At 39.7% G+C, this 27,823-nt stretch overlaps 1 protein-coding gene across 1 annotated transcript in view; it reads left to right on the top strand.

Annotated features, from left to right (window-relative positions):
- Window positions 1-27,823, top strand: part of COL22A1 (collagen type XXII alpha 1 chain) — a 235,298-nt gene that overhangs the window by 21,476 nt on the left and 185,999 nt on the right. The window contains exons 2-3 of the mRNA XM_062568435.1: window positions 5,895-6,053; window positions 10,405-10,971. Coding sequence (XP_062424419.1) covers window positions 5,963-6,053; window positions 10,405-10,971 — 658 coding nt within the window. The 5' untranslated portion in view covers window positions 5,895-5,962. The remainder of the gene's footprint in view (window positions 1-5,894; window positions 6,054-10,404; window positions 10,972-27,823) is intronic.

Here is a 27,823-nt window from a genome sequence, read left to right as displayed (position 1 = left end):
ACACTATGCGGCTGCAGCAGGCAAAAATACATTACAAAGTCCTCAACTGATACTTAGGGTATTTTAGAACTGCAGCAATTTGGCAGGCGACCAGTAATGGCTTGTTTTAAAGCATCTGTGGTAGATGCATTTACAGAAGAATCAGTTTGAGGGATGCATGATCTTAGCATAGGTTAAGGAGTCAGGAACTGCTGAATTATAGTTCTGACTCTTTCTGTCAGTTTTTCCTGTGTGTGCACATGCAACGCAAAGGAGATTAAAAGAACATTTTTAAAGTTACGAAGTGTGCAAAAGTTAGGAAGTGCCAGCACAGGCTTAATTCAGTCCTTCTGCTTATGCTTTATGATCCTCTAAGACTCTTGGTTACACTTATCTGTGTGTTTGCTTTTTTTTTCTCTCTTCTTTTCTCAATTCCTGTCTTATTCAGTATCCTGGATGGACTCCCTGGTCACTTAGCAAACAATGACTTACTATTTTTTCCCACCTAATTGTTCAATGTGTACTTTATTATCACACAAAAATCTTTCTAAATCCAGAAATACTAATCTGTCATGGGCCCTGATATTTCCAGTACCAGGTGCTTTATAGTAGCAGTGCATTTCTGCTGAGGCAAACGGCTGGTGGTTTTGTGTCCTCCTGCTTATCTTTCCCACTGCTTCCTTTCTTCTACTGTAAAACTTTGGCTAGCATTCATGCTAGCCATCTCTGTGGGACTGACCTGTTTTTTAGGGATCCAGATAGAGGTGATTCTTGAGACATGATACTGGAAAAGAACAGGGCAAATGTCCCAGATCCCATGGCCTCGCTATTACTTAGAGTAGACTTTGGCACGCTGTTCACTAGCAGGGTGCATGAATGACCCCATCCAACAAGCTGTGGAACTGCTGAGAGTCACTTCCTTGTTTTCAGTAGATTTTGGATCAGCTTTAGTTGAACAAAATACCTTAGGAGGTACTGTGATGTTACCATAGGATTTTCTGCTCTGTTATTCACATGGGTTTTGATATAATGCCTGCTGAAATCAGTCGCCCTTCTTTTCATTAACTACAGTTGGCCTTGGATCAGACCTAGGAAGATGCCTATCTTCCCGAGATGCCGTTGGATTCTTTATTTAAAAAGTATCAAACAAAGATATATGACACTATGGGCTGATCGAGAGAATTAAAAAAAAAAAAAGAAAAGAAAGAGAGAGAGAGAAAATTCCATCTCTCTTTTACATAGTCTACTTCCTGCTCATATCAGCAGTAATTTAGATAATTAAATTGCTCAATGCAGTAGTTGGACGAGACGTGATCAACAAGCTGACTCTACTAAGATGTCAAATGTATTAGTGTTCCATATTTTTTTTATGAAATGCTGTATAATTGGACACCATCTTTTCACCCCGAGCTAACCTCTAGTTCAGAGGAGCATACTGAAGACATTTAAAATCAAATTATGAATGCCTGTACAGTTAGAACATTTATACAGTGTATGGTGATGTTTCATGGCAGCAGGCGAATGGGTGAAATTAAGCAAAATAATAATATCAAGCCCCCTCCCCCCTTGAATTTAACAGTAAGATGAACAGTTCGGTGTTATGATTTAGTAAAACGTACCCTTCAGCAAAAGTTCAGATATGTTAATGAGCACGCTGAAGTCCGTAACTAGACGTGCTTTTTACATTCAGCCTTGAATCACTGATCTTTGCACTGTCCCTGCAGGGTCTTTGAACTTTTGCTGGCATGAGGTATGAGCAGTTTTATTAGATCACACTGCTGAAATGCTTATCTTACTATTGACTCCAGAGCTTTTTTTTTTTTTTTTTTTTTTTTAATACAATTTTATGACTGAATCATTCCTCTGAAGAATGCAATAGATCAGAGAAATTGGTTGGTTTTTTCCATCTCTAACTCACATGGTTTTCTGTATGGATGACATCTCTAAAAACAGGACAGAAGAACAGCATCTGGAGGGCCTGAGGCAGGGGATATCTAGTGTTTGTCTTTAAATCTCTCGTGCTAGAAATACAGTGAAATTTTTCCTCTTTGACAGATTCTTTGTATTTGTCCCTTCTTTTCCTTTAATTTTTCCAGGATTCTATTTCTAAACACTCAGTTTTATTTTTCTTCCTTCATACACATTTCTCCTTCGTGGCTCCTGCATTACAAGAATGTGACAGTGTCATCTAAGAACCACCTGTGACCCTGTGGTTGTTCCAAATCAGGATCAGGCAGGATGAAGAGAGAGACAGCAGGACAGAAAACACTACTTTCTTATTCACAGTGAACAGGGACTTTATTTTCCACATAAGCTGATGTCGGGATATTCTTTGATGTCGGTTCTCTGAGAAAAAAAGCCATGACAGAAAGCAACCAGTAAGCAAGCAGAAGGGACTCCAGCTAGGCAGTTCAGTTCTGCACCTGTACAACATTTTTCGGACTGCAGAGTCATAGCTCTGTTCCTAGGAACCATAAAGGATAAAGCTCAAGAAGGGAAAGCAGTGTCCCTTAAAATGCAGGAGTGCAAGAGAAGCCCAACAGTGAGCAAAAGCGGAAAACACGTTTGAGTCAAGAAGATCCAGTTCTCTTCTAGCTTTTTTTTTTTTTTTTTTTTTTTTTTAATGCAGCTATTTATGGACATAAAATTCCCAAAGTGTGTTTACATATTGTTTGAAAGCGGAGAGACCTAGGCATGGATGCTCACTGACCTAAAACTCTATACCAACCCCCCTGGAAAATGCTATACCAGCACTGACGATTGTGTGGCACTGGTGCCTGTCTTCTCCATATTGTTTGTTCAGCTGTGAAGTGGTATGAATAGCTTTGTACTATGCCTGTATTTTAAGTGTAGGGAGCTCATGTTAACATTTAATAGCATGCTTTTGGACCTGGATGCCTTTCCCACACGATATTTGCGTGGAGTCAGAATGATTCAGTTCTTTATTTTCCATTAAACTGTTAAAAGCAGGGCATCAGCTACGGAGTCCACAGTCTGGTAACAAACTTGGATGTGGCAGGGGGTTTGTCAATTCTTTTTAGAAAGCCACTTAGTGCATTCACATGTGTTACAAGGGAATCCCACAGTGATGAACAGAAAAAAGATATGTTGTCTTATGCCACTTTGAGGAAAAAATGCTCTGACGTGATAGGCTGGATTAAAAATAAAAAAAGTATACTCCCCCCCCCCAAAAAAAAAAGAAAATTGGCCACTTGGAAATGGTGTCCACTAAACAGAATTGCTTGTTCTTGGATCCCTCTAAAACCTGAACTTTCCCACTCTTGGTTTCTTTTCAACCCTTTCTTCTGGAATGGAAGAAAAATATCGATCAGCTGCTGTAATCTCAAACTCAGCTCAGTCTCACAGTGATGAACTGAAGTGAGAAAGAAAGTCCAATATGGAAGACTCCTCACTGAAAATGCCTTACCTCCAACCCTTCTTCTTCTACCTCTGAAGATTTCATTGCCATGGTACAGGTCATGTTGATGTGAATGGTGCAATTTTCTCTCACTGAAACTTCCATACATAAAGTAGTTGCGAGTTAAGAGGCTTGATTCAATTCTCCATGCTATAAAAATGGATAATATGATGTATTTTGACTGCATGCAAGACTAATATTGAACCACTAATGCATGTTATAGCTACCACAGGTTAAATTTATAGATTTTAAGCAAATGCTGTGATTTGTTTTTTCGCTATTTTTAGCTCTCAGTCTAAATGTCTTTTCAGAGGTAGCTTTCTACATTGCTAATGCAGCAATGAGCTCTAGAAATATTTTATCCTAGCAGATAAAAGAATGATGCCTTAGAAATTCAGGTCTTAAGCCTGCTTATGTACATAGCCCTTCTGCTGGGACAGGAATCCCTTGAGTTCGAAGTCGACGGTGTACACCAAGCTCACAGGAGCAGAGCGTGTGCTCCATTTGGAGCCCATGTCCGTCTGTCCAACGCAGCTCTGCTGAGTGACACCAGCGGGTGGTCTGCTCTTTTTATCCTGTCCTAATGTGGGCTTGCAGCTGGCAAAGGTTGTTTTTAATAATGTATTTATAAAACTTTGATGTTGTGCATGTTCAGACACAGAGAAACAACGTTCTGAGCTTTCCGCACTGAAAAACAAAAAGCTGAATGAGGGATCTGGTTTCTCACCTCTTCCTCTGCCGTTAACCTGCTCCCGGCTGGCTGGCGCCAGAAACCAACTTTTACTGAGAAATACACAGAAGGAAAAGCCTTGGTCCGAAGGCTCCCATAGCAATTTTGAGTAATGCATGCCCTACTCCCTGTGCAGGAGGCTAGCTGATTGGTATTTCAGTAATATATTTATTTAGAAGCAAGTTTAACTTCTGTATGGCATGGCGATACTTTCATTCTCTTCTTACTCTTTTTGTGTAGTTAGCTCAAATCTGAGTGCGTCACTGTGTCACAGGGACACTGTCTGGCTGAGGTGTAAACTACAACACCTAGTTGTACCCTTTGGGTTTAGGGATGATTGAATAAGCATGCTTCCTTTTCTGCATCCTTTCTTGCATTTATTTCACACCCCTGGCAGAGGCTTTTTTTTATTATTATTATTTAAAGAGTACAGGATATATTAGGTATATTATTTTCTCCCTGTCTGCATGCGACATGGACTTTGGAAAAGCAGGAGTCTGCATTTTGTCCTGCGGTTACATGGTAATAAGGATTTACAACTACCTCACAATGACTACATACGGGTTTATCTTTTTTATTTCCTAAGCCAAAATGATATTCAATTTATTTTTGAGGTATATTATAAAGACAGGTCCAGCATTTGACTGATCAAGACTACTTTTAAATAAATGCTGACACAATTCTTTTTTGTCTCTGATTCTCCCAGAACCCTATTGCTTTGAAAATAAATGTCCTAGAATGCATAAGCAGTCCTAGAGCAATGCTAGACAACATGCAGTGTCCCCTTTGCACCTTTTTTGCCCAGCATCAGCAGTGAGAAGCCAATATGTGTACATACATAGAGAAATACGCTGACAAAATGCAAAAAGTAACCTGTGCACTAAAGAAGGAAAGATGGTTCCTGAGGCTGAGAGAAAGTTTTTCCAAGTGTGTAAGAACTACAAGGTAGAAACTGTTTTTGGCTGGGTGTGTAGAGCTCAATACATAAAATTGAAATTATTCTGTGATCCTTATAATATCCATCAATAACACAGCATCAACAAACAAATAGTAAAATAAAAAAGAGCTAGTCTAGTGTTAAAAAATGTATCTAAACTTCTAACAACCCAGACACTCTGTCTGACTTGTTACAATACCACCTGACTTCAGTGGCTTCATTCGAGCTATATTTGAACCTTTAAACTGAAGATCATCCACCTAAGCGTTTGCACTTATTTAAACTAAATAACTGAAAGATGTGTTTTGAAGCTGCTGAGTTTGCTCATATAGACATATAGGACTGGTAGCAGCAAGTACACATATGAAAACTATCACTTTTTTTATCATTGAGCATTTCTGAGGCTCAGGAGCTCAAAGTAGCAATGGATGAGGAGGCAACTGGTTCTGTGTAATTTGCAGTTGATTTTTATCTTGGCTCTGTGTCGTGTATCTCCTAATGATGAATGTTTGGGAGGGCCAGGTCAGGAATGGTTTCCACTCCAGTGCATTGATTGTGTAGTTGACAGTGGGCTCAATTAAAGTATAATAATCTGGTAATCTTTATCCTTTTTCAATTCAGGCTGCTGCATATTGAATAGAGCCTGTGAAAGACTATAGCTTTCGAAAAGTAGGTGAACTCCTTGCCTCTTTGTCCGAGTGGTTTGTGTCTAGTCAAATGACAGAAGAGACAAGTCCCCAAAACGTTGCTCCTCTGACTTTCATCATTGCTTCTGTCCGTGTTTCTGTGGGTTAACACTTGCTCTTTGTTTTCCTCTTCCTTCTTGCTAGGCTAACGACTGGATTTATAGCGAGCTCCTTACCACGGTGGGAAGACAAGCTGATGTGAGAAAGAAGATATGTATGTTATGGGAAGGTGCCGTTTACCCCATCTCCTGGTTGTTCTTGCATTTGTGTTCGGTGGAGAGAAAAGCCAGGCACAAAGAGCAGGTACGCACTGCCGTTCAACTTAACCCCTCGTGTAGCAGCTGGGGCTTTTACTTGTCTGAAGTGTTATTGCTGCTAGGAGGAAAACAGTAACAAACCCAGCAAGACATTCACCACTGAAAAGATAAAATAGAGCTTAGAGATAGAGATAGCTCAAGCATCAAAGTTATGATTTAGCTGGATAAAACTATGATTTAGCTCCCTGGTACTGCTGCAGGGTTAGTAATGTTAGATTAGCCACCAAGATTAAGGGGAGCAGCATGCAGTTTGCTCTGCATATGCTTCATCTACCCTGCATTGTTGTCAAGATAATTTCTTCCATTGCTTTCATTGGGCTTCAGATTAAACTTGGTGGATTTTTGATCTGTCTGGAACTTTTCTAGTGAGCTAAACAGGGCTGAGGCGCTGTCTAATGGTCGTACTGTCCGGTTGATAGCATACTCCTGGGCATATTTTTTGGCCTGTCCCAATTAGCACTTTCTCCCAAATGGCACCAAGTGCATTAGAGGACGGTGCAGTTCTTCTAAGCTTGGTTAGCCTTAGACAAGTCCCTGTGTCTTGACAAGGCCACTCTGTTTTCTGAAGGAATGGGAAGAGCTGATTCATATGGATGTGAACGTGACCATACCTTAGGGCCAGAAAAGCCCTTCTTTGAGATGGAGGTATTCTGGCTGTTCTGTAGCCTTATCTGATTTATACTAAAGAAAAGTAGTTTTTAGCCTGACTCTCAATCTAAGGAATAACTGCTTTACAGTGATGTTATATGATCTATGTACAGCATTTTGGAAGAAGTATAACAGGAATAAGAGGTTAGTAATAAAACAAAGTGAAACTTCATCTTTTTTTCTGCTTGTGGATCAGTCATACCAGAAAGGATATGGTGATACCATTTATGTGTTCATGCTATGATTACTTTAAATAATTCTGGACTTATGGCTTGTTTATGAACCATTTTTAATGACAGTATAGAAAAATGGATGACTTAATGTCTCAGGGATGAATACAACTCCTGGAATTATGTTTCCAGAGAGCATTTCTGTAATTGCAAAACTGGAGTTCTCCCGCTCTGAATTATATTCCATATTCCCTTAACATGAACTGCTTCTGCCAGTAAACAATATTATTATACTATTCCTGGAAAACAATCAATTTTGTCCAGCACTGGACATTATTGTGCTAAAAATGCAGATTAATATTTACTAAAAGCTTTTCTGCAGCATTTCATCTCACTGTCATCAGATCTGTAAGCAACGAATCATTGACTCTAAGAAAATGATCCTGAAAGATCTTTTTCTTCCCTGCAGTACTGTCCGAACAGACATCACATTTTAAACCTCAAAACCTCTCCTTTTTTTAAGGCTCATTGCCCTTGAACACAGACAGGATTCATTCTGTCTGTTCTGTTTGTTTTTAAATTGCAATCATCTCTCCTGCTGAGAATCATTAAAATAAGCAACAGAAAGGTCTGTACATTGTGGGTTAAATACTTAGACCCTTACATTCTTTAGTTAGCCTCACTTAATTAATATTCTTTCAGATAATATAGATTACTATAACCGTGTTTTTTTTCATATAGGAAAGTGGAGATTAGTTGTTTAGCCTTTGCTTTTATATGCTATATGCTTCAAGTTCGGCAAAGAGCAAGCAGAAATACACTCATCAATCTATCTACCTGATGCACACAGAAGTAATGTAATTGACATCCCATAATATAACAGCATATATTCCATCCTCCTCACACCCTTGTCACTTTTGAGAGAGTTACTGTGTGTGTCTTCTCATAGCAACTTTCGGATGACTACCCGTGTTAGTGATGAATCCAGCTAGACCTTTCTTGCTCAGTGGTTAGAGAAAGGCAGTCCCACCGCTCGCAAAATGCCATGAAAGAACGTGATCCCATACAGTACATTATTCCCTTAGACATGGAGGGAACAGCAGCATCTGGGTCAGGTTGCTGGATGTCCTCTACAGTAGAAGTTAATGCAGCAACAGATGCTAACTTCTCACTGTCACCTGCAGCACACCTTGTCTTGTCAACCACTGTCACTGTGCTGTGAGCGCTGCCCTAGAGTGTTGTAACTCATGTCTTAAGAGAAGCTTCTACTGTTACCTGAAGGCAAGTCCTCTTCATGTGAGTGAGCCACCTGTGCTGTCCCTTCCAGTGCTATTGTCATTTCTGTCATTTTTAGGGCAGGTATATGGTCCCTAGAATAATCAGTAGAGCTAATTTATGAACATTAGGGTAAAATTTTGGAGTGGGAGAAGACTTCATAATTTTCCTGTGGGCTCACATGCTGGAACTCAGTAAGGATACGTGGCAACAATGTAATTCCTCTTGTCTTTGGGTAGGACACTTCATATTTCTTTTCAGTGAGCTGGTTTTCCGGTAACTGCTTGACTGGATGAACTGTGGATGATAATTCCGTACTGTTTGGTCTTTGCCAGGTTAAAAATCGTAGTCTTCAGCTAACATGTACATTGTGTGCATTTACATTAGGATTTTAGTTTGGTTCGGGAGTGCAGCAGGGACACTTTGCACCCTAGTAGAGCTGAGTGGGATCCTAGCGCCAGGAGGGCAGGAGGCTCAACAGCCACCACCCCCAGGCAAGGTGAGCAGGGCCAGCCCCATGGTAGTAGCCTGGTTCAGCCAAGACTCCAGATTGCCAGAGAAGCTCACAGTGACAAAGCAGCCGTGACGTCTAGCCAGGAATGCAAGTTAGCAAGTCAGGGTCCGGACCAGGTCTGGAGACAGTAGCTGGGTCGACAACAGTCCGTGCAAGTCCATCACAATGAGGCAGGTCCAAGGTGAAGCCATTGAGTCAGTCTGTGGCTCAGGCAAGGACCAAGGGCAAGAGACAGGCATTCTCACAAATATTCTCAGATTTTCTAACCAAGGGAAATATACTGTTCAATCCAGATCAGAGGCCAGAGGAGGTTATTAATGTCATCATAGTGAGAACAGTTGGGGAACCAGGGCCTTGCAGTGAAACAGGAAGCAAACCTCTTTCGGTGGACGTGGGCTGGATGTGGGCTACCGCAGACCCTGGGCTGAGGGTAGAAGGGTTTATAGGCAGCTGCCAACATTTTAGGGAAAAGAAATAACACTTCCAGGTCAGTGGGGCATAGAAAAGCCCTGTAACTCTGATAGAAATGAAATGGCACAGTTACTGATATGGAACAACTCTTTGTCTTGCATCATGTTAAATGTGCTCGTTCTTCACATGATTAATCAAATTAGCTTTTTACCATTAGTTCAATAAAAGCGGTTGTACTTTGTGAGAGGACATGAGACCAGAATTACTGGAGAAATGATGGTTGTGGTCATAAATAAATTGAATTTGTAAAGCAGCTTTCAGTCCTAAAATTGCGTAATTTGTTAGAATCTATGGCATATAAGAGCCAATTAAATAAAACCTGTATGTATATGTACATTTTGTCCAACTAGTGTATTATGATAATCTGTGTTTGTCACCTCTGAGACTTTCTGTGATTATACAGCATATTTATTTGCATATATTCAGAGAGAGCTACACAACATCTCCTGGGAGATCTACTTTGTTGGCCAGCATTTGACAAATATATGGACCAGTTTGGCTTCATATGACAAGAAGGTTGCAATTATAATACATTTGCCTTTCGGATTACATAGGCCTCAGATTACAAATGTCATGGCTAGAGCCAGAAGACTGGTTGTGAGGTTAAGTGAACGTTTTCCCTACGAAGGAACTGTACTTTGTTGTCAAAGAAGCTATCCCAGTATTCGTGAGTCATCCTTTAGTCAATAGTCAATGGCAGACAGCCTCAAAATCAGAATAATCCTGTTATAAACTTGCTTCATCAAGATACCATGCTGAGCAAAAGAACTGCTTCTAGCTAAGCATAAATAAATCATAATGTTAATGCAAGGGGAAACATAAAAGCTTCACTAGTCAAAGTCAGGATTAACATAGGCAAGGTCAAGACAGGTCTCTTGATCTGCCAAGGTCATTTCAGAGCATTACAAGAACAAAAGGGACAGAAAAAGGAACTGCAATGAGTTTTTTAAAGAGAAAAATGTCTTCATATTCATGCGGAGAGTATAAGTGAAAGATTGAGCAAAGCAGTTAGTAGTGCAGAAAGAAATACAGTTTGCATTTCAAGGTAAAGTATGTGCTGATCTACTGTAGATGCCCTAAAGTAGATGGAGTGAGTCACAAGTAAGAAAGACTGAGAATCTGCACTTTCTTTGTAGGATAGGGGGAGAGTTTGCTTCTCCTCAAAATTACTCATTAAATAGAAATGCATATAGCATATTTGGTTTATTTGGCACTTGTCTTTCAGCTTTCCTTAGTGACATATTCTGCCACTCCTGCAGGTTGCAAGAATGTTCACTATGACCTTGTTTTCATCTTGGATGCCTCGTCCAGCGTTGGAAAAGAAGATTTTGAGAAGGTTCGACAGTGGGTTTCTAATTTGGTGGAAACTTTTGAGATTGGCCCAGATAAAACCCACGTAGGTGTAGTACGGTACAGCGATCAGCCAACCACGGAGTTTGACCTGGGAAGGTACAAGACCCGTGAGGAAGTCAAAGAAGCTGCGCGAAAAATTAAGTATTATGGGGGTAACACAAACACTGGAGATGCTCTCAGGTACATCAACACTTACAGTTTTTCCAAAGAAGCAGGTGGGAGACTTAGTGACCAAACTGTTAAAAAAGTGGCTATCCTTCTGACGGATGGAAGGAGCCAGGATTATGTGTTAGATGCAGCCACTACAGCCCGTCAGGCTGGAATTAGGATCTTTGCAGTGGGTGTTGGTGAAGCCTTAAAAGAGGAGCTGGATGAAATCGCTTCGGAACCCAAGTCTGCTCATGTGTTTCATGTCTCTGATTACAACGCCATTGATAAAATTCGGGGGAAGCTGAGAAGACGTCTTTGTGAAAGTAAGTAGAGCTCCCACTTCTTTTATGAAATGAGAATTGTAATAGATTCAGTTGACACATAGGTATGAAAAATCTGTGATTGTTTTCCTTCATGGTTTCCCGTTTATAATGCTGTGATAATAATTCTTTATTTTAGTGTCTTTGATATTCTGCTCTGTAAAAAGACATTTTACTGTCTGGAGAAGTGATAAAGTGCTCATTTTGAGTTCCTCGGCCAAAGTCAGCATTAAATATAGGTCAACTTGCAGTGGTCAAACTAGAGAGCAAAACATGAATTCGCTTTTTGTTCTGATAGAGTTCATTTACTTTATAATATTTTGGATTGAAAAAAATTTGAACTATTTCCAGGGCATCCTGGCATAGATCTGGAGGGTGATGTCTTAAGTTATACACAGAATTTGGCATATTTTGTATAGGAACTGAACTTTTCCTTATTTTCTGGTATTATAATAAAAAAAAAAGTGCTCTGGAAGCTGCTGAGAATAATCCTTTAGGAAGCAAAAGGGATACTTGGGCTTATTTGCCTTTCAGAATCCTACTGACAACTGGTACATACTAGCGTTCTGGCTACAGACTGCAAAACCTTGGTGTGATATATCGAATGGCTTTTAGTGTAGGTCCACTGAGCATGAAGTTCACACTGAATAAGTGCACTTTGAATTTCCAGCCCCAGGTGAAGGAGGACTGTGATAGAGTTAATTAACGGCTGATATCCCAGCACTTTTACTGGGACAACAATCACACATCTTTTTCCACTTCCATCACTGATAAACCACTATCTCAGAGTTTTTGATGGTTGTATATAAGAAACCCACTGGTTTTGTGGGTTTTCACTGTGTGTGTTGTAGTTGCTGTAAGTTCTTTTGGTTGAAATCATGGAACACTGGTCTGGATCATAGGTCTGAACTTGAAGGATGGGCAGATGAGTCCTTGCATGATGATGTAACATGCTACCGTGCCAATGATCAGGTCTGTGGGCTGGGAAGTTGTGTTACTGTCTGGTGACAATAACTTGCCTGAAAAAAACAAGTCTTGTAGCTTGTGTTGTGATGCTCTTTTACTGCACTTCATTTGCAAGAAAAAATATTCACCTAATGCTCTGAACGCTTGTATGCTTACACAATGGCTAACACAAGCGGGCATTGCTGAACCATATCCAGGTGTGCCAAATAAAAAAGGGTATGGACAGGATAGTCCCAATACAAGTAAAAGCTGTGGTGGATTTTGACTACAAGCTGTAGAGATCAAAGGAGCTTTTTCCTTGATAATCCAAAGTTGTAATACATACTTAAGACTACAATAGAATAACGAAGTGTAGACCGTTCTGGTGGGCCAGCTGCACTCAACCAACTTACTACTGCAGCTGTTGGACTCCCTAGGTCTGATATTCCTTTGAAATTCTATTACATACATTTTTAAAAACAAATGCTTTCAGTACCTTTTTGCCCTGGGTTTGTCTTTATCACCTTCTCAAGAAATCATTTGCCTCTCTTACTGGGCATAATGCCATTGGCCCATGGCACTCTGTGCCCATACTGGGTCCACAAGTGTTTTCATACCACTTCTAATTGGATCCCAAAGGATTATTAAAAGCATACTTCATCCTGAGTGTGTTAACTGTCACTCTCGAGGGTATTTGCTTCCACTTGCCCTAGTGGGTTAAATGGGGAGGAATAAAGCCTCTAAAAGGGTAAGTGAAAGGGAATTTTTATTAGATACAGAGAATTTTTAAGGGTAAAACAAAAGTCTTTTTTTTTATTTCCATGTAAGAACAAAGGGAATCACACCACCAGTGATGAACATTAAATGAACATTAATGAACATTAATGAACAATACATTGAACATTAATGAACAATAAAGGAAGGAGCAGAGAGGAGGCAAATTACTTGACCATACAGCTAGTGGAGAATGTGTGTGTATATAGACCAAATAATGAAATGTAAGGAAGTTAGCAGTGATAAGGGACATTGAGTAGCCAGGTATCTGGGAGGATGAGTTGGATGCAGATGGATTTGAAAGAAGGGTATCCAGCATGGAAAGAGGGGTTGTCAACTAAGGCAGCAAATACAGATGCATAAAAATGTATTAAACTTTACAATAGAATGACTTCCACATCAATGGCAATTATAGATGATGGATCTGCAGTAGACTTCAGGAGGCCATGCTGAGTAGTTTTCTGATGCAAGGTCTACAATGAGACTGTGTAATGTCCCTCACAGCCTTAATCCGAGAGGCTTTTCGGTGCCAAGTCTTGGTCCTTCTTGCTGCAATTTGAGCTTGATCTTGTCCTATTTTCACTGGATACCCAGAAGAGTTTGTTCTCCTCCTGTGTGTATCATTTTTTTCTGCTTTTCTGTTTTCATATTTTCCCAAAACCTTGTCTTCTCTAGATTGAATGTGAGGAAACTGCTTTTTGGCAGAATAAGTCTTACCATTGTTTATTTATTTATTTTATTGTTTTGCCTGTGAAGTGTTTTTAACATCTAACATCTGAGCTAAACAAACAAACAAGAAATTCCTGCTCAGCACTGAAGTTGGACATTGAAACAGAGGGTGAGAGACGAAAAGCACCATCAGTAGAAGTGTTGTCATAGAGATCAGGAAACTTTTTCATATCTGTGGGTTGGAAATGCTTTGGGGGATGGGAGAAGAATGGTGGAGAATAGGACTTAGTCTTTTCTTCTGCATGCACCACTTTTAAATTTCAGGTTAACACAGTAAGTTGTAAGGGCTATACCTTACCCATATTCAGAATGTAACGTTTAATAGTTGTTGTTGTTAAATTTCTGTAATGTTAATACGATAACACTACATATAAAAAAGAACATACAAACCTCTGGAGAGCAGGAGGAGGACCTCACCCATGGAGTGGGCTCATGCCATGCTGGTGTTTAGTTTGTGCATATTCTAAGACAAAAACATACATTGCTGGAGCCAGCTTAGGGTTTTAGTAGACATAATCCTCTGTGAGCTCGTGGGAGACACATGAATCAATGAGAGGAAATGGGAGAGAGTTTTTGTGTTGTACTGACCAACGATGACTCTTCCAGTCCTTGCGCTACTGTACTACGGAAATGTGTGGAGTCGTGCGGTGCTGTAGGTACTGGATTTCATGCCAGCAGCTGTTCGGAATCACTTCTCTCTGGTCTCACTGGATGTCTCCTCATTTCTGTCATTCTGTTTTGCTATATTTGACTGAATTTATTGCTAAGAACATGTCGTTAAGTGCATTAATAGCATTTTAGCTCTCATTTGATACTGTGGAAGTAAGCATAGCGGATTTGGAAAATAACATGTCTGCTCAGTGGAACATTGTGGCAGTGGGAGATATTTTTGCCAAACTTCTCCATTACATTCTGGACTATAGTTAGCAGGAAAATTTGGGAGATGCTTTTACATGACAGCAGGAGAGATGCATTCTGCTAAAAATTCCAGAGATGCTACATGCTTTCTAAATAGGGTTTTTGCTTATATGGTAGAGATGAGAACAGGCAGCTATGGAATATTTAAAAATATACTGGCACCTGCTTCTGTTAGGTAAATAGTAGGTTTTTGCTTGTCAAAGGAAAGCCAATTGCTTTGATTTCAACACATTTGGAACTTGATTTGATAAGTTAGTGCATATACAGAGCTGTCAGCTTGTCTTAGATCTGGTAATACTGGTGGTTAGCACTGTCATTTGACATTTAAGCCTCAATGTGGGGGACACTGAAATGGTGCCCTAAAATAAACAGTATCTGCTTAGAGGTATTTTTTTTAAACAACACTGATTGAAGTGCTCTGAATGCTGCAGTATATGAATTTATTTTGTTATCATTAAACCTCTTTCACGGTTTACTGGCTCCATAAGCCTATTACTTAGCATCTTTAGATCACATTGCATATATGTGGGATTAGTAAACCTTTGCTGTATGACAAAACTCAGATTATACATCTTGAGAAGAAATGTAGCTTTAGCGATACAGTCTCTGCAAAGGGTAGTTCATTCAACAAGTGGATGTTTTCAGAGGAAGGACTGTGGGAGCATTGTGCTCAGCATTGGACCAGGAACTGAAATCTGAGATGTTTGATACTCCACACAGTCTTCTCAACTGCTTGAGGTGTCGGTCAAAGGGATTTCTAGGAACATATGATACTGGAGAAAAGTATGTCTCCTTTCATGACTGTCTTAGCAATTTTGTCGACTGGCCTGCTAGAGTTTGGGTGAACCTGGTGGAATCAGTATGTTGTGTTAACTGCTTTCCTCTGGCAGATGTGTTACAGAGTGGTGTTTGCTTTCTTCTAGCAGAGATGAGAGGCCTATTACCAGACTGCTCAGTGAGAAGCAGCACTGTGTTTAGTGATGTGCTGAAGTCATCTTGCAATTGATGGAGAATTATTGCCTGAAACCTTAGATAGCTGAACACGTAACGCTATTTATCAACACTAATGTCTGTAGAACAGCCTGGAAGACTGGTCTTCGTGGCAGAATTTGGCAGGCCTCTTACTGTCTTTATCAGAATTAATCAATTCTTGTCTGTGGCCATTAATTACTTTTATATATAATGTAGTTCTTCAATCAGTTTTTAGTTGCCTGTAAGATCTGTTTATCTGCAGTCACATGTGTGGAAGACCAAAAGAGTGTATCATCACCAGAATCTCAATTCTTTGCATGCAGAAGGAGATAGGGTTAAAATGTTTGAATGACTGGATGGTACCAATGGCTTGTCATTGATTTCAATGGATATAGCAAGGCCTGTGATGAAATCTCAAAATCACTTGTGTTCAGCTGCTTCACAAATTTTCTGTTTCTATTTGTAGGTGTATTTTTTGACTTTGAGCATGTATGATGTAGGTCTTTTGCTGTCACTGCTCTATTTCTGACATAAAAGGGCTTCTGGTCCTCAAGACAATAACTTGAACATATCGTTCAAAATAATGGTCAAAAAAGTTAAGAAGTGTCTTTCTTGAAGTTAGTGTTGCTCAGATTCAAGATATATTCATTGGAGAGCTCATCATGAGAATGATAGACTTTTCTTCCTGGCCTTCAACATCAAAAAAAATGCACAAAGATCATTCCAAAGGGCAGACTTTGAATTGCTATATTTTGGGTGATAAATATAGGAAGAGTGGGTAGTTCCCAAGAGATGTATCAATATGGCTAAGCTCCACATGAATACTGAAATAACTGAAGTCATCAGCATCTAATGGTATTTACTTAACCATTGACTTGAGTATCATTTACCCTCATTTTATACTTTTGTTGAGCTCTGAGATTTCCCTGTAAATTTACTCTTTTCTGGGTAGCTTTGTCATGGAATAGGAAAGGAGGTGGAACTCAACAACTGGCAGAAATAGGAAAGCTAGACTATTTTTACTGGGCTTAATTGTGGTAGTAGTTTCAGTTCTTTTAGTCTGTAGAGCAGCTTTGGGAATAGATTGGTTTTGCTTTCACAGTTTGAGATTTGCCTTTATCTATGTTCTCTAAAAGTTCAGTTTAGCAGTAGTTCCAAATCTTACTTGATCTTATTGCAGGGTCTTAGGAGTTGTTTTTCATCATTGCGATGGCTTGTGGAGATATCCCACAAATGTGAATATAGCTTCCTGTCGTCTGGACAGAGCTTGGGATGTGCCACAAGTGAACCTATACATTTATTTGCAAAAATTTGTGGCACGCACCTCCATGCTGAGTGCTGAGAAGGTGATGTGTTTTGGAGTAATGACTGTTAATGAACTGGCTAAAATCTGATTAACAGAATATGTTCCATAGAAATAATCTAACTCCTGTGCTTTCTCACTTGGAAATGTAATCACTTCCAAATGGTTTGGAAAGTCTGATAAAAGCTCAATAGACAACTTCTGTTTTTTTAGCAAATAGAACTAGGCAGTGACCCAGCGGATGTCACCTCTGATATCTTGAGTTGCTTCTTGATAATCTTATCTCCCTCGGCTGCAGTGATGCCTTTCTCAAACACTGCACCTAACTTGATCTGTGACATCTCAACCTGTAGTAATCCTTCATGTCACCGATGATAGGATCACATAGCCTTCATCATCGTGTATGCTGGCTAAACTGCGGCATTCTGCAAAGGCATAAAATGGCTGTGACAGACTTTCCAACTGATTTATCCTTTGCTTGAAAGAGGAAAAGAACTTTCACTTTTCATAGATGGTGGGCTGGGAGGAGATAAAATATTTGACAGGCTTAGTGCTGATGACATGCAACTTTCTTCTGTCATTTCATGGTTGAAGGACAGCTTGCTTTCGTGGTTTATGGCTCCAGCAAGCACAGCAAAGATCTTCTTTTTCTCTTACAGCATTTTTTGTTATCCAACCGAATGCTTGCCTGAGACACTCAAATATGATTTTCCACTTGGTCCAGCCACCACTAACTTAAAGCAAAACCATTCTAGAGATGGAATCTAGCAGGTAGAAGTGCTTGAGCTCAGAAACTGAGCAGGGACTCTTGGTTACTCCTCAGCTCCTTCAAATACTATGTAGAAATAACTGCTTTTCCAGAACACAACTTCCATTGTGTTCTGCTACTGCGCAGTGTCAATATCACTTAAATAATTTCCTATTAAGTCTGGGACAGTAGGTTTATTCTGAGATTAGCAATGGTGTTGTTTCATGACCAGTTTAAGCCAGCACTGCTGCTAAAAAAGGAAGTCTTACTCTTCCTAACTTTCTTCTCCCATCTGTCAGCACAGGCATTCATGTGGCCCTGCCGTGAACTACCATGTGGCCTACCAGCAGGGAGCCAATGAATATTCTTATTTTCTTTCCTGGATTAATTTTTACTCAGATTTAGTTCACCATGCAAGCACATGGACTTTTTCTGTCCTGGGGGAGTCACAAGGTGAGAACTAGGGGCAGGAGGAAGACCTGGATTGTATCTTTTGCTGCAGTGCTGGTTCATACCAGCTAGATGAACTACATAACATTAGCTAAGGACTTAAGGAAGCTGAGCAAAATCCTTCATGTACTCCTACCTCTAAACTAGTGCCTGTGTTCTGCTGTCCTCTGACTAAGATGTGCACTAAATGGATTACTAGAGAGGTTCTTCAGGTTCAAACATAGCTTCTAGGCTTCAGGGAAACTTGTCAGGCTTGAGTAAACTGTCTTATCTACAAAATTTCCAATTGCAGACTGATCTCTTCATGATTCTATTCCATTTTCCTTAAATAGACTTTTCAGTATGCGTAGTCATTACTGAGTTACCACTGACAACTTCTTATTGTTCAGGGCAGTAGCCGTAACTTCAGAACTGTCCCTCCTCAGACATGTGTCTGTGTTGGGCTGGAAGCATCTTGCCAGGGTTCAATGGTAGGTAGGATGAGCAAGCTGACCACTGCTGTAACCTAGATGCAGGCTGGCTGTCAGTTCCTCCGGGCAGCACGTTGTTATTTCTGTGATCTTGCAGCCTAGTGGCTTCTCTGTTCAGAACAGATCTTAGTTCTGTTACAGTTTTAGAAAGAGATTTATTGATTTATTTTTCTTCCCTCATGTGCTGAAAAAAGCAATGTCTTGAGATGAGAAAGAAGTTCAGCTTTGCAGCAGCCATGGTCTTATTTCTCCTTTTGTTTAGGGAGCAAAGGTATGGATCCAACAGTCATTTAAACAACACAGTTTTAGAAATAACTCCTTGACAGAAAATGGAATTACTTCCACTCTTCTTTGATAAAACTGAAAAGAGAATTCTATTCCAATCCTGCATATCTGTAAAGTACTAGATGCCTTAATAAAGGACTTTTTGAAGGTAGAGTCCTAAGGTATTATAAAATGAGATCAATCTTTCCCATTTTCCCTTTCTCATCTGCAGTTTCTTTCTTAAACAGTTGCATACAAATAGTAGCATCATAAAACATGGACAATTACTTTACGTAAAATAATGAATCTCTGGATTGCTCACAATGTCGTGTCCCAAATCACAGAATCTAGTTGAATGACGACATCTCTCCTAGTTTATAATAGTTTCTTTCTTGACTTTCAGATAAGAAATCTCTGAACAATGTTTAATGTACAGTAAAACTAATTGTAGAGGCAGGAAGAAGATTAGACTCATGACATAAAAGTAAGTCCCAGACATTAGAAAGAAGCATTGAGACAATCAGAAAAAGTATGGGTCTCAGTGGCAGAAGAAATTACATCTTATGAAAAAGTAATGTGCCGCTTAGAGAACAAAAAGAGGAAAAATATGGTGACTATGGGAGAGATTTCTAAACAGTGTTGGAATGAAAGAGAAATACAGAAAAAGGAACAGACAAAAAGCTGGAACGTATTGTCATGTGCTAAAAGTTATTAGTAACTTGTTTTTCAACAGTGCCTGCAGCCCTCATTGATTTTGCAGGAGCTGTGGATACTCAGCACTTTCAAAAATTAGGCCGTAGAGCTCAATAGTTATGCAGCTGAAAACAGGAGGAGGCTTTCTGTCTGCTCCAGTAGACTCCAAATGGTGGGGTAAAGGAGAGGACTCATCCTTTGGGTAACGCTGTCTGTCTTGGTGTTTGTTTTCTAATGAACTGATGAGGAGTGCTCAGTAGAAAGAATAATCTGTGAAGTCTTGTGGGGCAGGGCCAAGGTCAGGGCAGCTGGGTAGACGCTCAGCAGGAGTCTTGGGCAAGGCACAGAAAAACCTCTGAGGTTTCAGGTTTAGTTACAAGCTTTTCTGTCCAAGCAAAATAGAGAGATGAGAAGCAATCTCTTGCCATATGTCCTTCGCAAAGCTGAAGGGCCTTTAAACCTCAGCAGGGCAGGATAGCTTTTGTGTAGTCAGGGCTTCTTTCTCCCTTCATCAACACCCCCTAAGCTGGCCTCACACTGAAAGGAGAGCACTTATTTAATGTTCTAGGCTTGCCCTTTTTCTTACACTTGATGTAGTTTTTTGGCAAATTCTAGAAATTCCCGCGAAAATCTAATGGTATCTTTCACCATAGGCTTTATGTAGATCGGGACAGCCACTCGTCCTGGTTAGGTGCAGCTATGAGCGAAAGACTTCCTCTTCTCTCCCTTGGTTTGGGGTTATATTTTTATTTAAGAAATGGAAAGCCAGATCTGGAAACATGCTGTGGAGACTTAGTCACAGTTCTGCTGATTGAACTGGTAGAATTTACTGCAAGTGATACAGAGAAGCTCGAATGTTAGTCAGAGCATATGAAAGCCCATATAATGCACTAAAGGTCCTGCCATAGGCTACTATACTTTTCCTGAAATTAGCTTCCTGAAACCTGCAGCTTCTTGTGAAATGAATGTTTCTGTAAGCTTCATAGTGGAATGATGAGCTTGGTCTCTCAGGGTTTTTCTGCTCCTGGCTGCATATGTTCAAGCTCCAAATCTTATGATGAGGATGTGCGATGAGAAATGCAGATCTTAAAATCCCAGGTAAGTCTGCACTAGACCATGTGAGCCTAGATGTGTACCATCATGGGTGCTAGGTCTCCGTGGTGGGACACAGCCGGTGCTGCAGTTTGCCCCTGAGGCTTTTCAGCAAAAGTTTGCTTAGAACAAAAGGGTTGGGTGAATAGCTATTTTCTAATCAAATAGTTTCACTAGAAAATTTGTGACGTTTTGCAGGTGTCTTCATATAACTTGAAAGTGAAACTACTTTTGGAAACAATTTCACAGCAAGGAAGAGTTTGACTGTGAAACCATGTTCTCTGACTTCGTTAATGTATCTGTTATTTGACAACATCTGAAACAAGCTAGCCAGGACCACTTACCGTTACAGCCTTGAGATGAAAATGCTACCACCACTTCTGTCTTGCTGACCTGTATTTAGAAGACAATGAAATTTATCCCTGTTCCCAGGACCAAATCAGGACTTGTTTAAATTTAAATTTAAATTTCAGAGGGCTTATTCTGAAGCTTTAGGCATATCTCTGATGCCTATAAACCTTGCTGTCTGCAATGGAGATCTTAATCCAGATGTTAATGCTGGAATTCACACTCAAATAACAGAACCATTTCATTTTCCATCAACTGGTAACATGAACTGGTGCACACTTTCTTCTGTAGAAAGTTTGTAAAGGTTATCAGTTTTTTCTGCAACTTAATTTCACTTCTTACTTTCTTTTCTAATGAACTGAGCCAACAAACAAAGCTGAATCATATTGCACTGGTCTGCTGAGAATATTTTCCCCCACAGCGCTAGAGATGGTGCATGGTTTAGCTGGTGGGCTATTTTTGTTAGTAAATTGCAGGGTTGGTGTTTCAATCCCATCAAGGTTTCTACAAGTTACACCCAAAGACCAAATTCCTTTTTTTTCAAATTGATAATCTGTTTATGAAATGAAACAAAAGCAGTGGGAGCATTTTGAACACCTAGGGAAATTGCTTTTTCATAAGGCAATAATTAGTTTCTTTAAAATGCAAATAAGAGGTTGGAACAAGTTCTGCTGTATTAAGCACTTACAAATGATGGAGAACAGTTCACAGCTCTGCATAAAATGCCTTTAGGCATGCCCTCCATTTTGGGAATGGTAAGTACTGATGCTAATGCTGATCAGAAGTAGGGAGGATGTCTTCAAGGAAGATAGCTCAAGTGGACACAGTGGTCACTTACTGCCTTAAACTGTTGAATGGCAGTCTAGTTCAATATTAGGTTTCAAAACTCACTTCATTTCATTGCAGCTTAATAGTCAAAATTTAGCTTGGCTAAATACAGCTTGTCTGTAACATCATCTGTACTCTAGAAATTAAGACATTCACACACACACACACACATTTAACTCTAGAAAATAAAGCTGTGCCCTTTCAGCCAGAAGCATCAGTCTTTTTTTACAATGAGTTAGATAGAAAGCCATAACACATTAAAGCCCTAGTGAAGATGAAATACAGGACATTTTTAGTGCCATGGAACTAGGCAAGATCAACCCAATCTACTACCTCTGGGCTAGATTTCGTTTAGCTACATGGCAGTAGAAATCACTATGCTTTGTTCCCCCAGGATTTTATAGCAAGATAGATAACGTGTATTAGTTATCTGCTATAAAAACTTCTCACTTTTGGCAGTGAAGACGTAGCATCTCTGTGAGAGGCTGCAATATTAAGATGACACAAGTAGGATGGTGGAGCAGAATTTTAGTTGCTAGTGCTAATGCTTTTTGGCAAATCACACTAATTTCTTAAGGTCATTTCTGAGTTTAAAGCAATTTTTGGATCAGAACTGAGATCTATAAATTGAATTAAACAATATAGTGTCTTTACTTTCAAGTATCTTCAGTGGGATTCAAATCGCTTAACTTCAACAGTCTGAAAATTATTTGTCTGGACTTTTGCTAGTCAGTGGAAAGAAACAGACACCTCTAGAGAGTGATTCATCCTTTTCTAAGACTGTCCAAGACAGGTGGCATGATTCAGTCTCTGAGGCCTATCTCTTTTCATTAACTTTTGAGAGAGCTTAGATAACTTGCTCGTACTGAATTCCTCATTTTGACGGCCAAAAACAAATGAGTTGAATCTTTCCCCATGGTATTCTGTGAATACAATAGTATTTAGTTACTTGTACCAGTAAATCAGTCTTCTGGGATTTACATTACAGACATGTATATAGGCCAGCCTGATTATATTGTGCCATTTCAGGCTTCTGCTGCTCAGAATTGTGCGTTGTGTTTCTTGTCTAGCTGTCTGAAGCCATGGCAGTTGTGCAGTCGCAGGATACAATGTAAATTAAGGAAACTGTTATCAAATATGTCATTTTGGGTCTAACAATGTACTGCCAAATCGTATGAAATCCTTAAAATTGGGCTCCTGTCTTTTCCTGTGTGTCTTCTCTCTTTCTCTCTCTCTCTCTTTTTTTTTTTTTTTTTTTTTTTTTTGTGACAAATTGGCCCCTGAAGAAAAAATGCGTTGTGACACTGCCTGCTGCAGTCTGTTGACTCATTGTACCAAGGAAACAATACTTTAAAGCCAACTAAGGGCTGACATACAATTAAGAGTAACAGAGAAGGAGACAGCTATTTTAATTACTGTTGTTGAAAGACACCTTTGGTGTGAATAGCCTTTTTCTTGTTAATCGAAGCAGGAAGGATGCATCTGGAGATAGGCAGACAAATCCGCTTCTGCTTAATGATCTTTGAGGTTTTCACTGCAGTAAAGTCAGGCTCAGAAACAAACTGTTCTCATACATACTGGAATGAAACTGGAAAGGACCTTAGCTGGGACCACAGAGCCCTCTTACGTTACCAAGTCTGTTACTCATCCATACTGGTCATCTCATACTGTCAACCTTAAGAACTGACATGTAGGACCTGGTAAAAAAGCCCAGTGGAAGGAATACTAGTGCTTCGTGTAGGTTTGGGGCTATGAACAGGACTAGAAGATGGCAAATGTCTTTGAATCAACAGAGTTTCTACATATATGTTTAGCTCTAGATAGGTAACTACAAACATCTTTATTCAATTTTAAGATGAATTCATTGTGCGTGCCATTTGCACAGGCAGCTATGCTGTAGCCTCTGCCTTGCTGGAAGACAACATGGCTTGTTTGGAATATTTTGCTTTTTGTATATAAGTGTACTATACACAGTAAGTATCATGATCTATAGGGGACGTGTCTGGGACAGACAGTTCATCTGGTCAAGTCTCAGAGGATTAAAATGATCCAGGCAGGCCCTTGATTTCAGACTCCTAAAACCCAATCTCAGTTCTCTTTTTGTAAAAAACACTACTTGTGCACAACTCCAGCAGAGGTAGAAGAGGTCTGTTTAGCACTTTGGAAAGTCTCTTAAGTGTCTAGATTAAGAACTTTGGATATACATTTTTTCCAGTTCTTGACTCTATATTTTCCTGTATGTTTTGGGAGCATTTTATCCTACAAATTGTATTGGAGAGCAAACATTAACACTTTTGCTGTAGTGAAGCTTATTTACAGCCTGGAATCACAACTCCAGTTGTACAGACACAATTTCCCCTTCTAGACTCCGAGGCCTTTTTGTTCAGAAGCTCCCTGCTTTAATGAAAAGGTTAAGAGAGCATAAACTAAATGGGAGTCATCATTATCTTAGCTGCATCACACAGGCCGTGAGACTTATCTGAACCATGAATATATAACATGCTCTAAAAAAAGGCAAAATGTCCTACAAAATTTACTATGCTAGTTACAAATCAATATATTTGGGGAGATATCTGCTAACTATTCCTCCAAGCTATCAGAAAGCTCTGTGCCAGATTACTGAGTCATACATGTTGATTTTTAACAGACTTATTTAAAGATACTGTTTAAAGACTAATATAAAATTTCCATGATTTGTAGAGCAGCTCCAAACCTAAAAATTCAACATTATTTCCATTAGCTGTTCTTATTCCCAGTAACAAGCATAGCAGCTGATGTTTGGTTTGTGTACGTATCTGATAAACTGTTCTTTGACTCCATAATGGCCTTGATAGTATTCTGTAAATTAATTTCTATTTCTTACAAACTGATTTTTTTTATATGCTCATAGCTTTATATGCTCTGAGACACTGGTTTCAGAGAATTTAAGGTGGTACAGAGGAGTCTCTTCACTATGTCTGGTTCCAAGTCAAGGATTTTTTCATCTATAACTGGCAATTTATCCCAGTGGGTGGGATTTTTTTTTTTTTACTTTAAACCCTTTGTGCATGTTATTATTCAGTTAAAAATGCAGTGCTAGATACTTACAGTCAGCTTAAGAATACAACACATTACTGCTGAATAAAAGAAGTTAGTGGATAGGTTACTACACCCTGTCACCACATTCAGTTCTGTGAACTATTTTTGAGATGATTATATCTCTCAAGTAATTTGGCTTTGCATGTGGGTATATTTATTTGTTTTAGTGCAGGGGGCCTATAATAAGAAGAGTCTCAGCTTTTATTTTTTTTTTTCCTATGATTTTCATGGATATATGCTTTGATCATAAACTGTTACGCCCTACTGAAATTTCCAAACCTGTCTCTTGGTCTCCTGGGAACAAGGAAGTTTTTTCTTATTCATATCCTACTGCAGGTTGTTTCTTTTCTCTTTTTTTTGTTTTTTTTTGTTTTGTTTTTTTTACTGCAACTTATAACATTCATGGCCTTAGTTTAGATTATTGCTGAAGAAGGAAGATATATTTTGTGGCTCTCATGTAGACCATGGAGTCCATGTTCATGCTAAGCAACGTATCACTATCAATTACTTTGCATGAAATAGTGTGGCAAGATAACTTTGTACAGCTGTTTACATCACGCTGAGTTATTTCTAGTAAATCCAGTGATTTTCTTAAGCTCGCAGAGCAGGGCAGGAAAGATGTTGGGTGACCTGATTTACATATACTTTATGCTGGGATTAAGGTGTTAAAACATTGCAAGAGTGACACAAGTTCCTTGATATTTCCCAGTAGTCCTCAGGCCTTACCTTAAAGGACTATCTCAGCTGCTGAAAGAGCTATCCATATCTCTTTCCATTTTGTCTCTTGAAGCACGGCCAGCTCTGGGTTTCTGTGATATTCTCACCACTTTGGTCAATGTTTTGGATCATTAAAGCACAAATCTACTACTAGATATGGTGCAGTTCCCTTCACTATGAGGAGTTCTGCAGATTTGCACAAGAAACTTGGTGTTCCCAAGCATAAAAAAGATATGATTTGAAGCTGAGATACGTGATGGTAGGATCCATCTTCTTCAACCCTAAAATATAGCTTGTTCTCCTAGCAGGGAAGAGAATGGTTAAAGGGAAGATATCTAAAGGGAATATAGAAATTCCTTTTAGACGATTCTTGGGTACTTGTGGGAGTACTGAAGGGAGGGTATTGATATCCCAGCATGTCCTAGTGTGCTTGGCACAGTCCAGCCCACAGCAGAGACCTAGGATGGCTCCATACAGACACCAGATGGTGTTTCTTCTCACGTCTCTTCCGATGTTGACTGACAGGCGTTGTCATTGCTGTGCCGGGGCGATGCTACTTTAGTGCAGTGCAGGAGCACTAGAGGCTGTAATTGTGCAAAGCTGACCCTTTCATCTTCCGTTCCCTTTCTTCCCAAGAATTGGTTTCCCTTCGCCACAAAATGTACAGGGAAAAAACAACTTTTCAGGAAAAGTGTTTTCTACCCCTAACTCTCTGCTGTGGTGGGAGGAGAGGATGAAATGACAGGAGGAACAAATAAGTTTATGCCAGTAAGTTCATAGTCACAGAGAGGTTTGTTTGTTTGTTTGTGGGTTCCCCCCCCCATCCACACTTCATTATGCCATAAGCTTCCAAATAACCTGCTGTTACAAGAAAGCAATGGGACTGAGTGCACAGAAGCTGCATAGCCCAAGGAGCCACTATCTGCGACTAGACAGAACCACAGAATCATAGAATCAGTAAGGTTGGAAGGGACCTCTGGAGATCATCTAGCCAACCTCCCTGCTTATCAGGGTCACCTCTGAGCGGTGGATGAAGTATTGATCAAGACACTAAGTGGAACATGCAGACTGATGATCCGTTTGTGGATGCAGGCTCTTCCTGGCTGTTTACTGATGTGGGACTCCAGATCTCCCAAGGGATGGCAGAATCCCCCAAGCTCCTAGCTTGAAATAGCACCCCTTGGCAGGCAGACTCCATCCAGCTTCCTTGCTTGCCTTCTCTTCTGCCCTTGCTTCTTTTTGTAGCATCAGCTAAGGGATTTTTTGAAGTGTGTGTATATGTATATATATATATATGTATATCTATAACTATCTATCTATCTATATATATATATATGACTGGATGTGAATCAAGTTATGTTCTTTCAGTAAAAGAAAATAAAATCTAGGGAACGGAAACCACAGGGTTGGCTAAACATGTTATTCGTGCTGGGTGGATCTGTGCTCTCACGGGGGGAGCAGAGTGCCTTAGTTTCAGAATAGTACAGACTGAGTTTTCATTAAATCAGTAGATGTTTAATTATGTAATTTTGGAGGGGCAGGCGGGGAGTGCAGACATGTACGTGTAATGTATCTATAATTGTATACCTTCATTTATTTTTTTTTTCTATTTTTTTTCCTTACACATTGTGCATGATTTTCCTAGAGTTGGTAGGACCTATAAAAATGAAGCTGAAATACATAAAGAGAAACCAATGTCTGGGCATCAGTCATTTTTCTACTCTTAGAATGAACTTTTCATATCACTCTCTGTCTGAAACCTCAGCCTGGATGCCAAGTTTAGTTCTCCCCACACTTCTCTGTTTGTAGATGGGGAGGCACTATGCTGGTGTGATAGCACTTGTTAAATGATTTCTTTCACCTAGGAAAATAATAACACTGTGCCTACTCCTTGAAAATTCTGCCTTTCCTGCTGGATACTCTGCCTCTACTATGCCTCTTTTCAGCGAAAGTAAGGCATACAAGGATGAAATTGAAGTGTGGGCAGCAGATACAGTCTTAGGTTAAATGATGCAGCTCAGGACTGATTCTAATAATGTACACCACGAAAATGTTAATTAAGAAGCACTTACATTTACTAGCTATATATATGAATACAGTTATGTATATGTTTGAAATAATGAATGCAAAAATTGCAAATAATAGGATCTCTCTGTGCAGCTTTGTGTTTGTCTGGAATACGCGATGCATGCTTGGGCTTGCTCCATAACTGTGGAAGATGTGAGAGCGCTGCAGACCAGGTACTGGTACTGCCTATAGTTTAGAGTTTAGAGCCTCTAAAACATTCCCCCTCTCTCCTTCCCAAGCTGGTGCTTGCACAGCCCTCCTTTCAGATCAGCATAGAAAATGCAGCTGGTGTCTAGTCTACTGACTCTGTTTTCAAAAGTATAGGTTCAAATTAATTCCTGATTGGTGATTACAATAGGTGTGACTTTGTCTCATGATTCAAGATTTGCTGCTGGTCAGGGATGAATTTGTCTTTTCATAAGGACTTCACCACCCAGAGATACCATTCCTGTTCACTCT

This window comes from Rhea pennata, chromosome 2 (assembly GCF_028389875.1).
Source record: "Rhea pennata isolate bPtePen1 chromosome 2, bPtePen1.pri, whole genome shotgun sequence".
NCBI classification, from domain to species: domain Eukaryota; kingdom Metazoa; phylum Chordata; class Aves; order Rheiformes; family Rheidae; genus Rhea; species Rhea pennata.
This window is presented reverse-complemented; position numbering and strand designations above follow the sequence as displayed.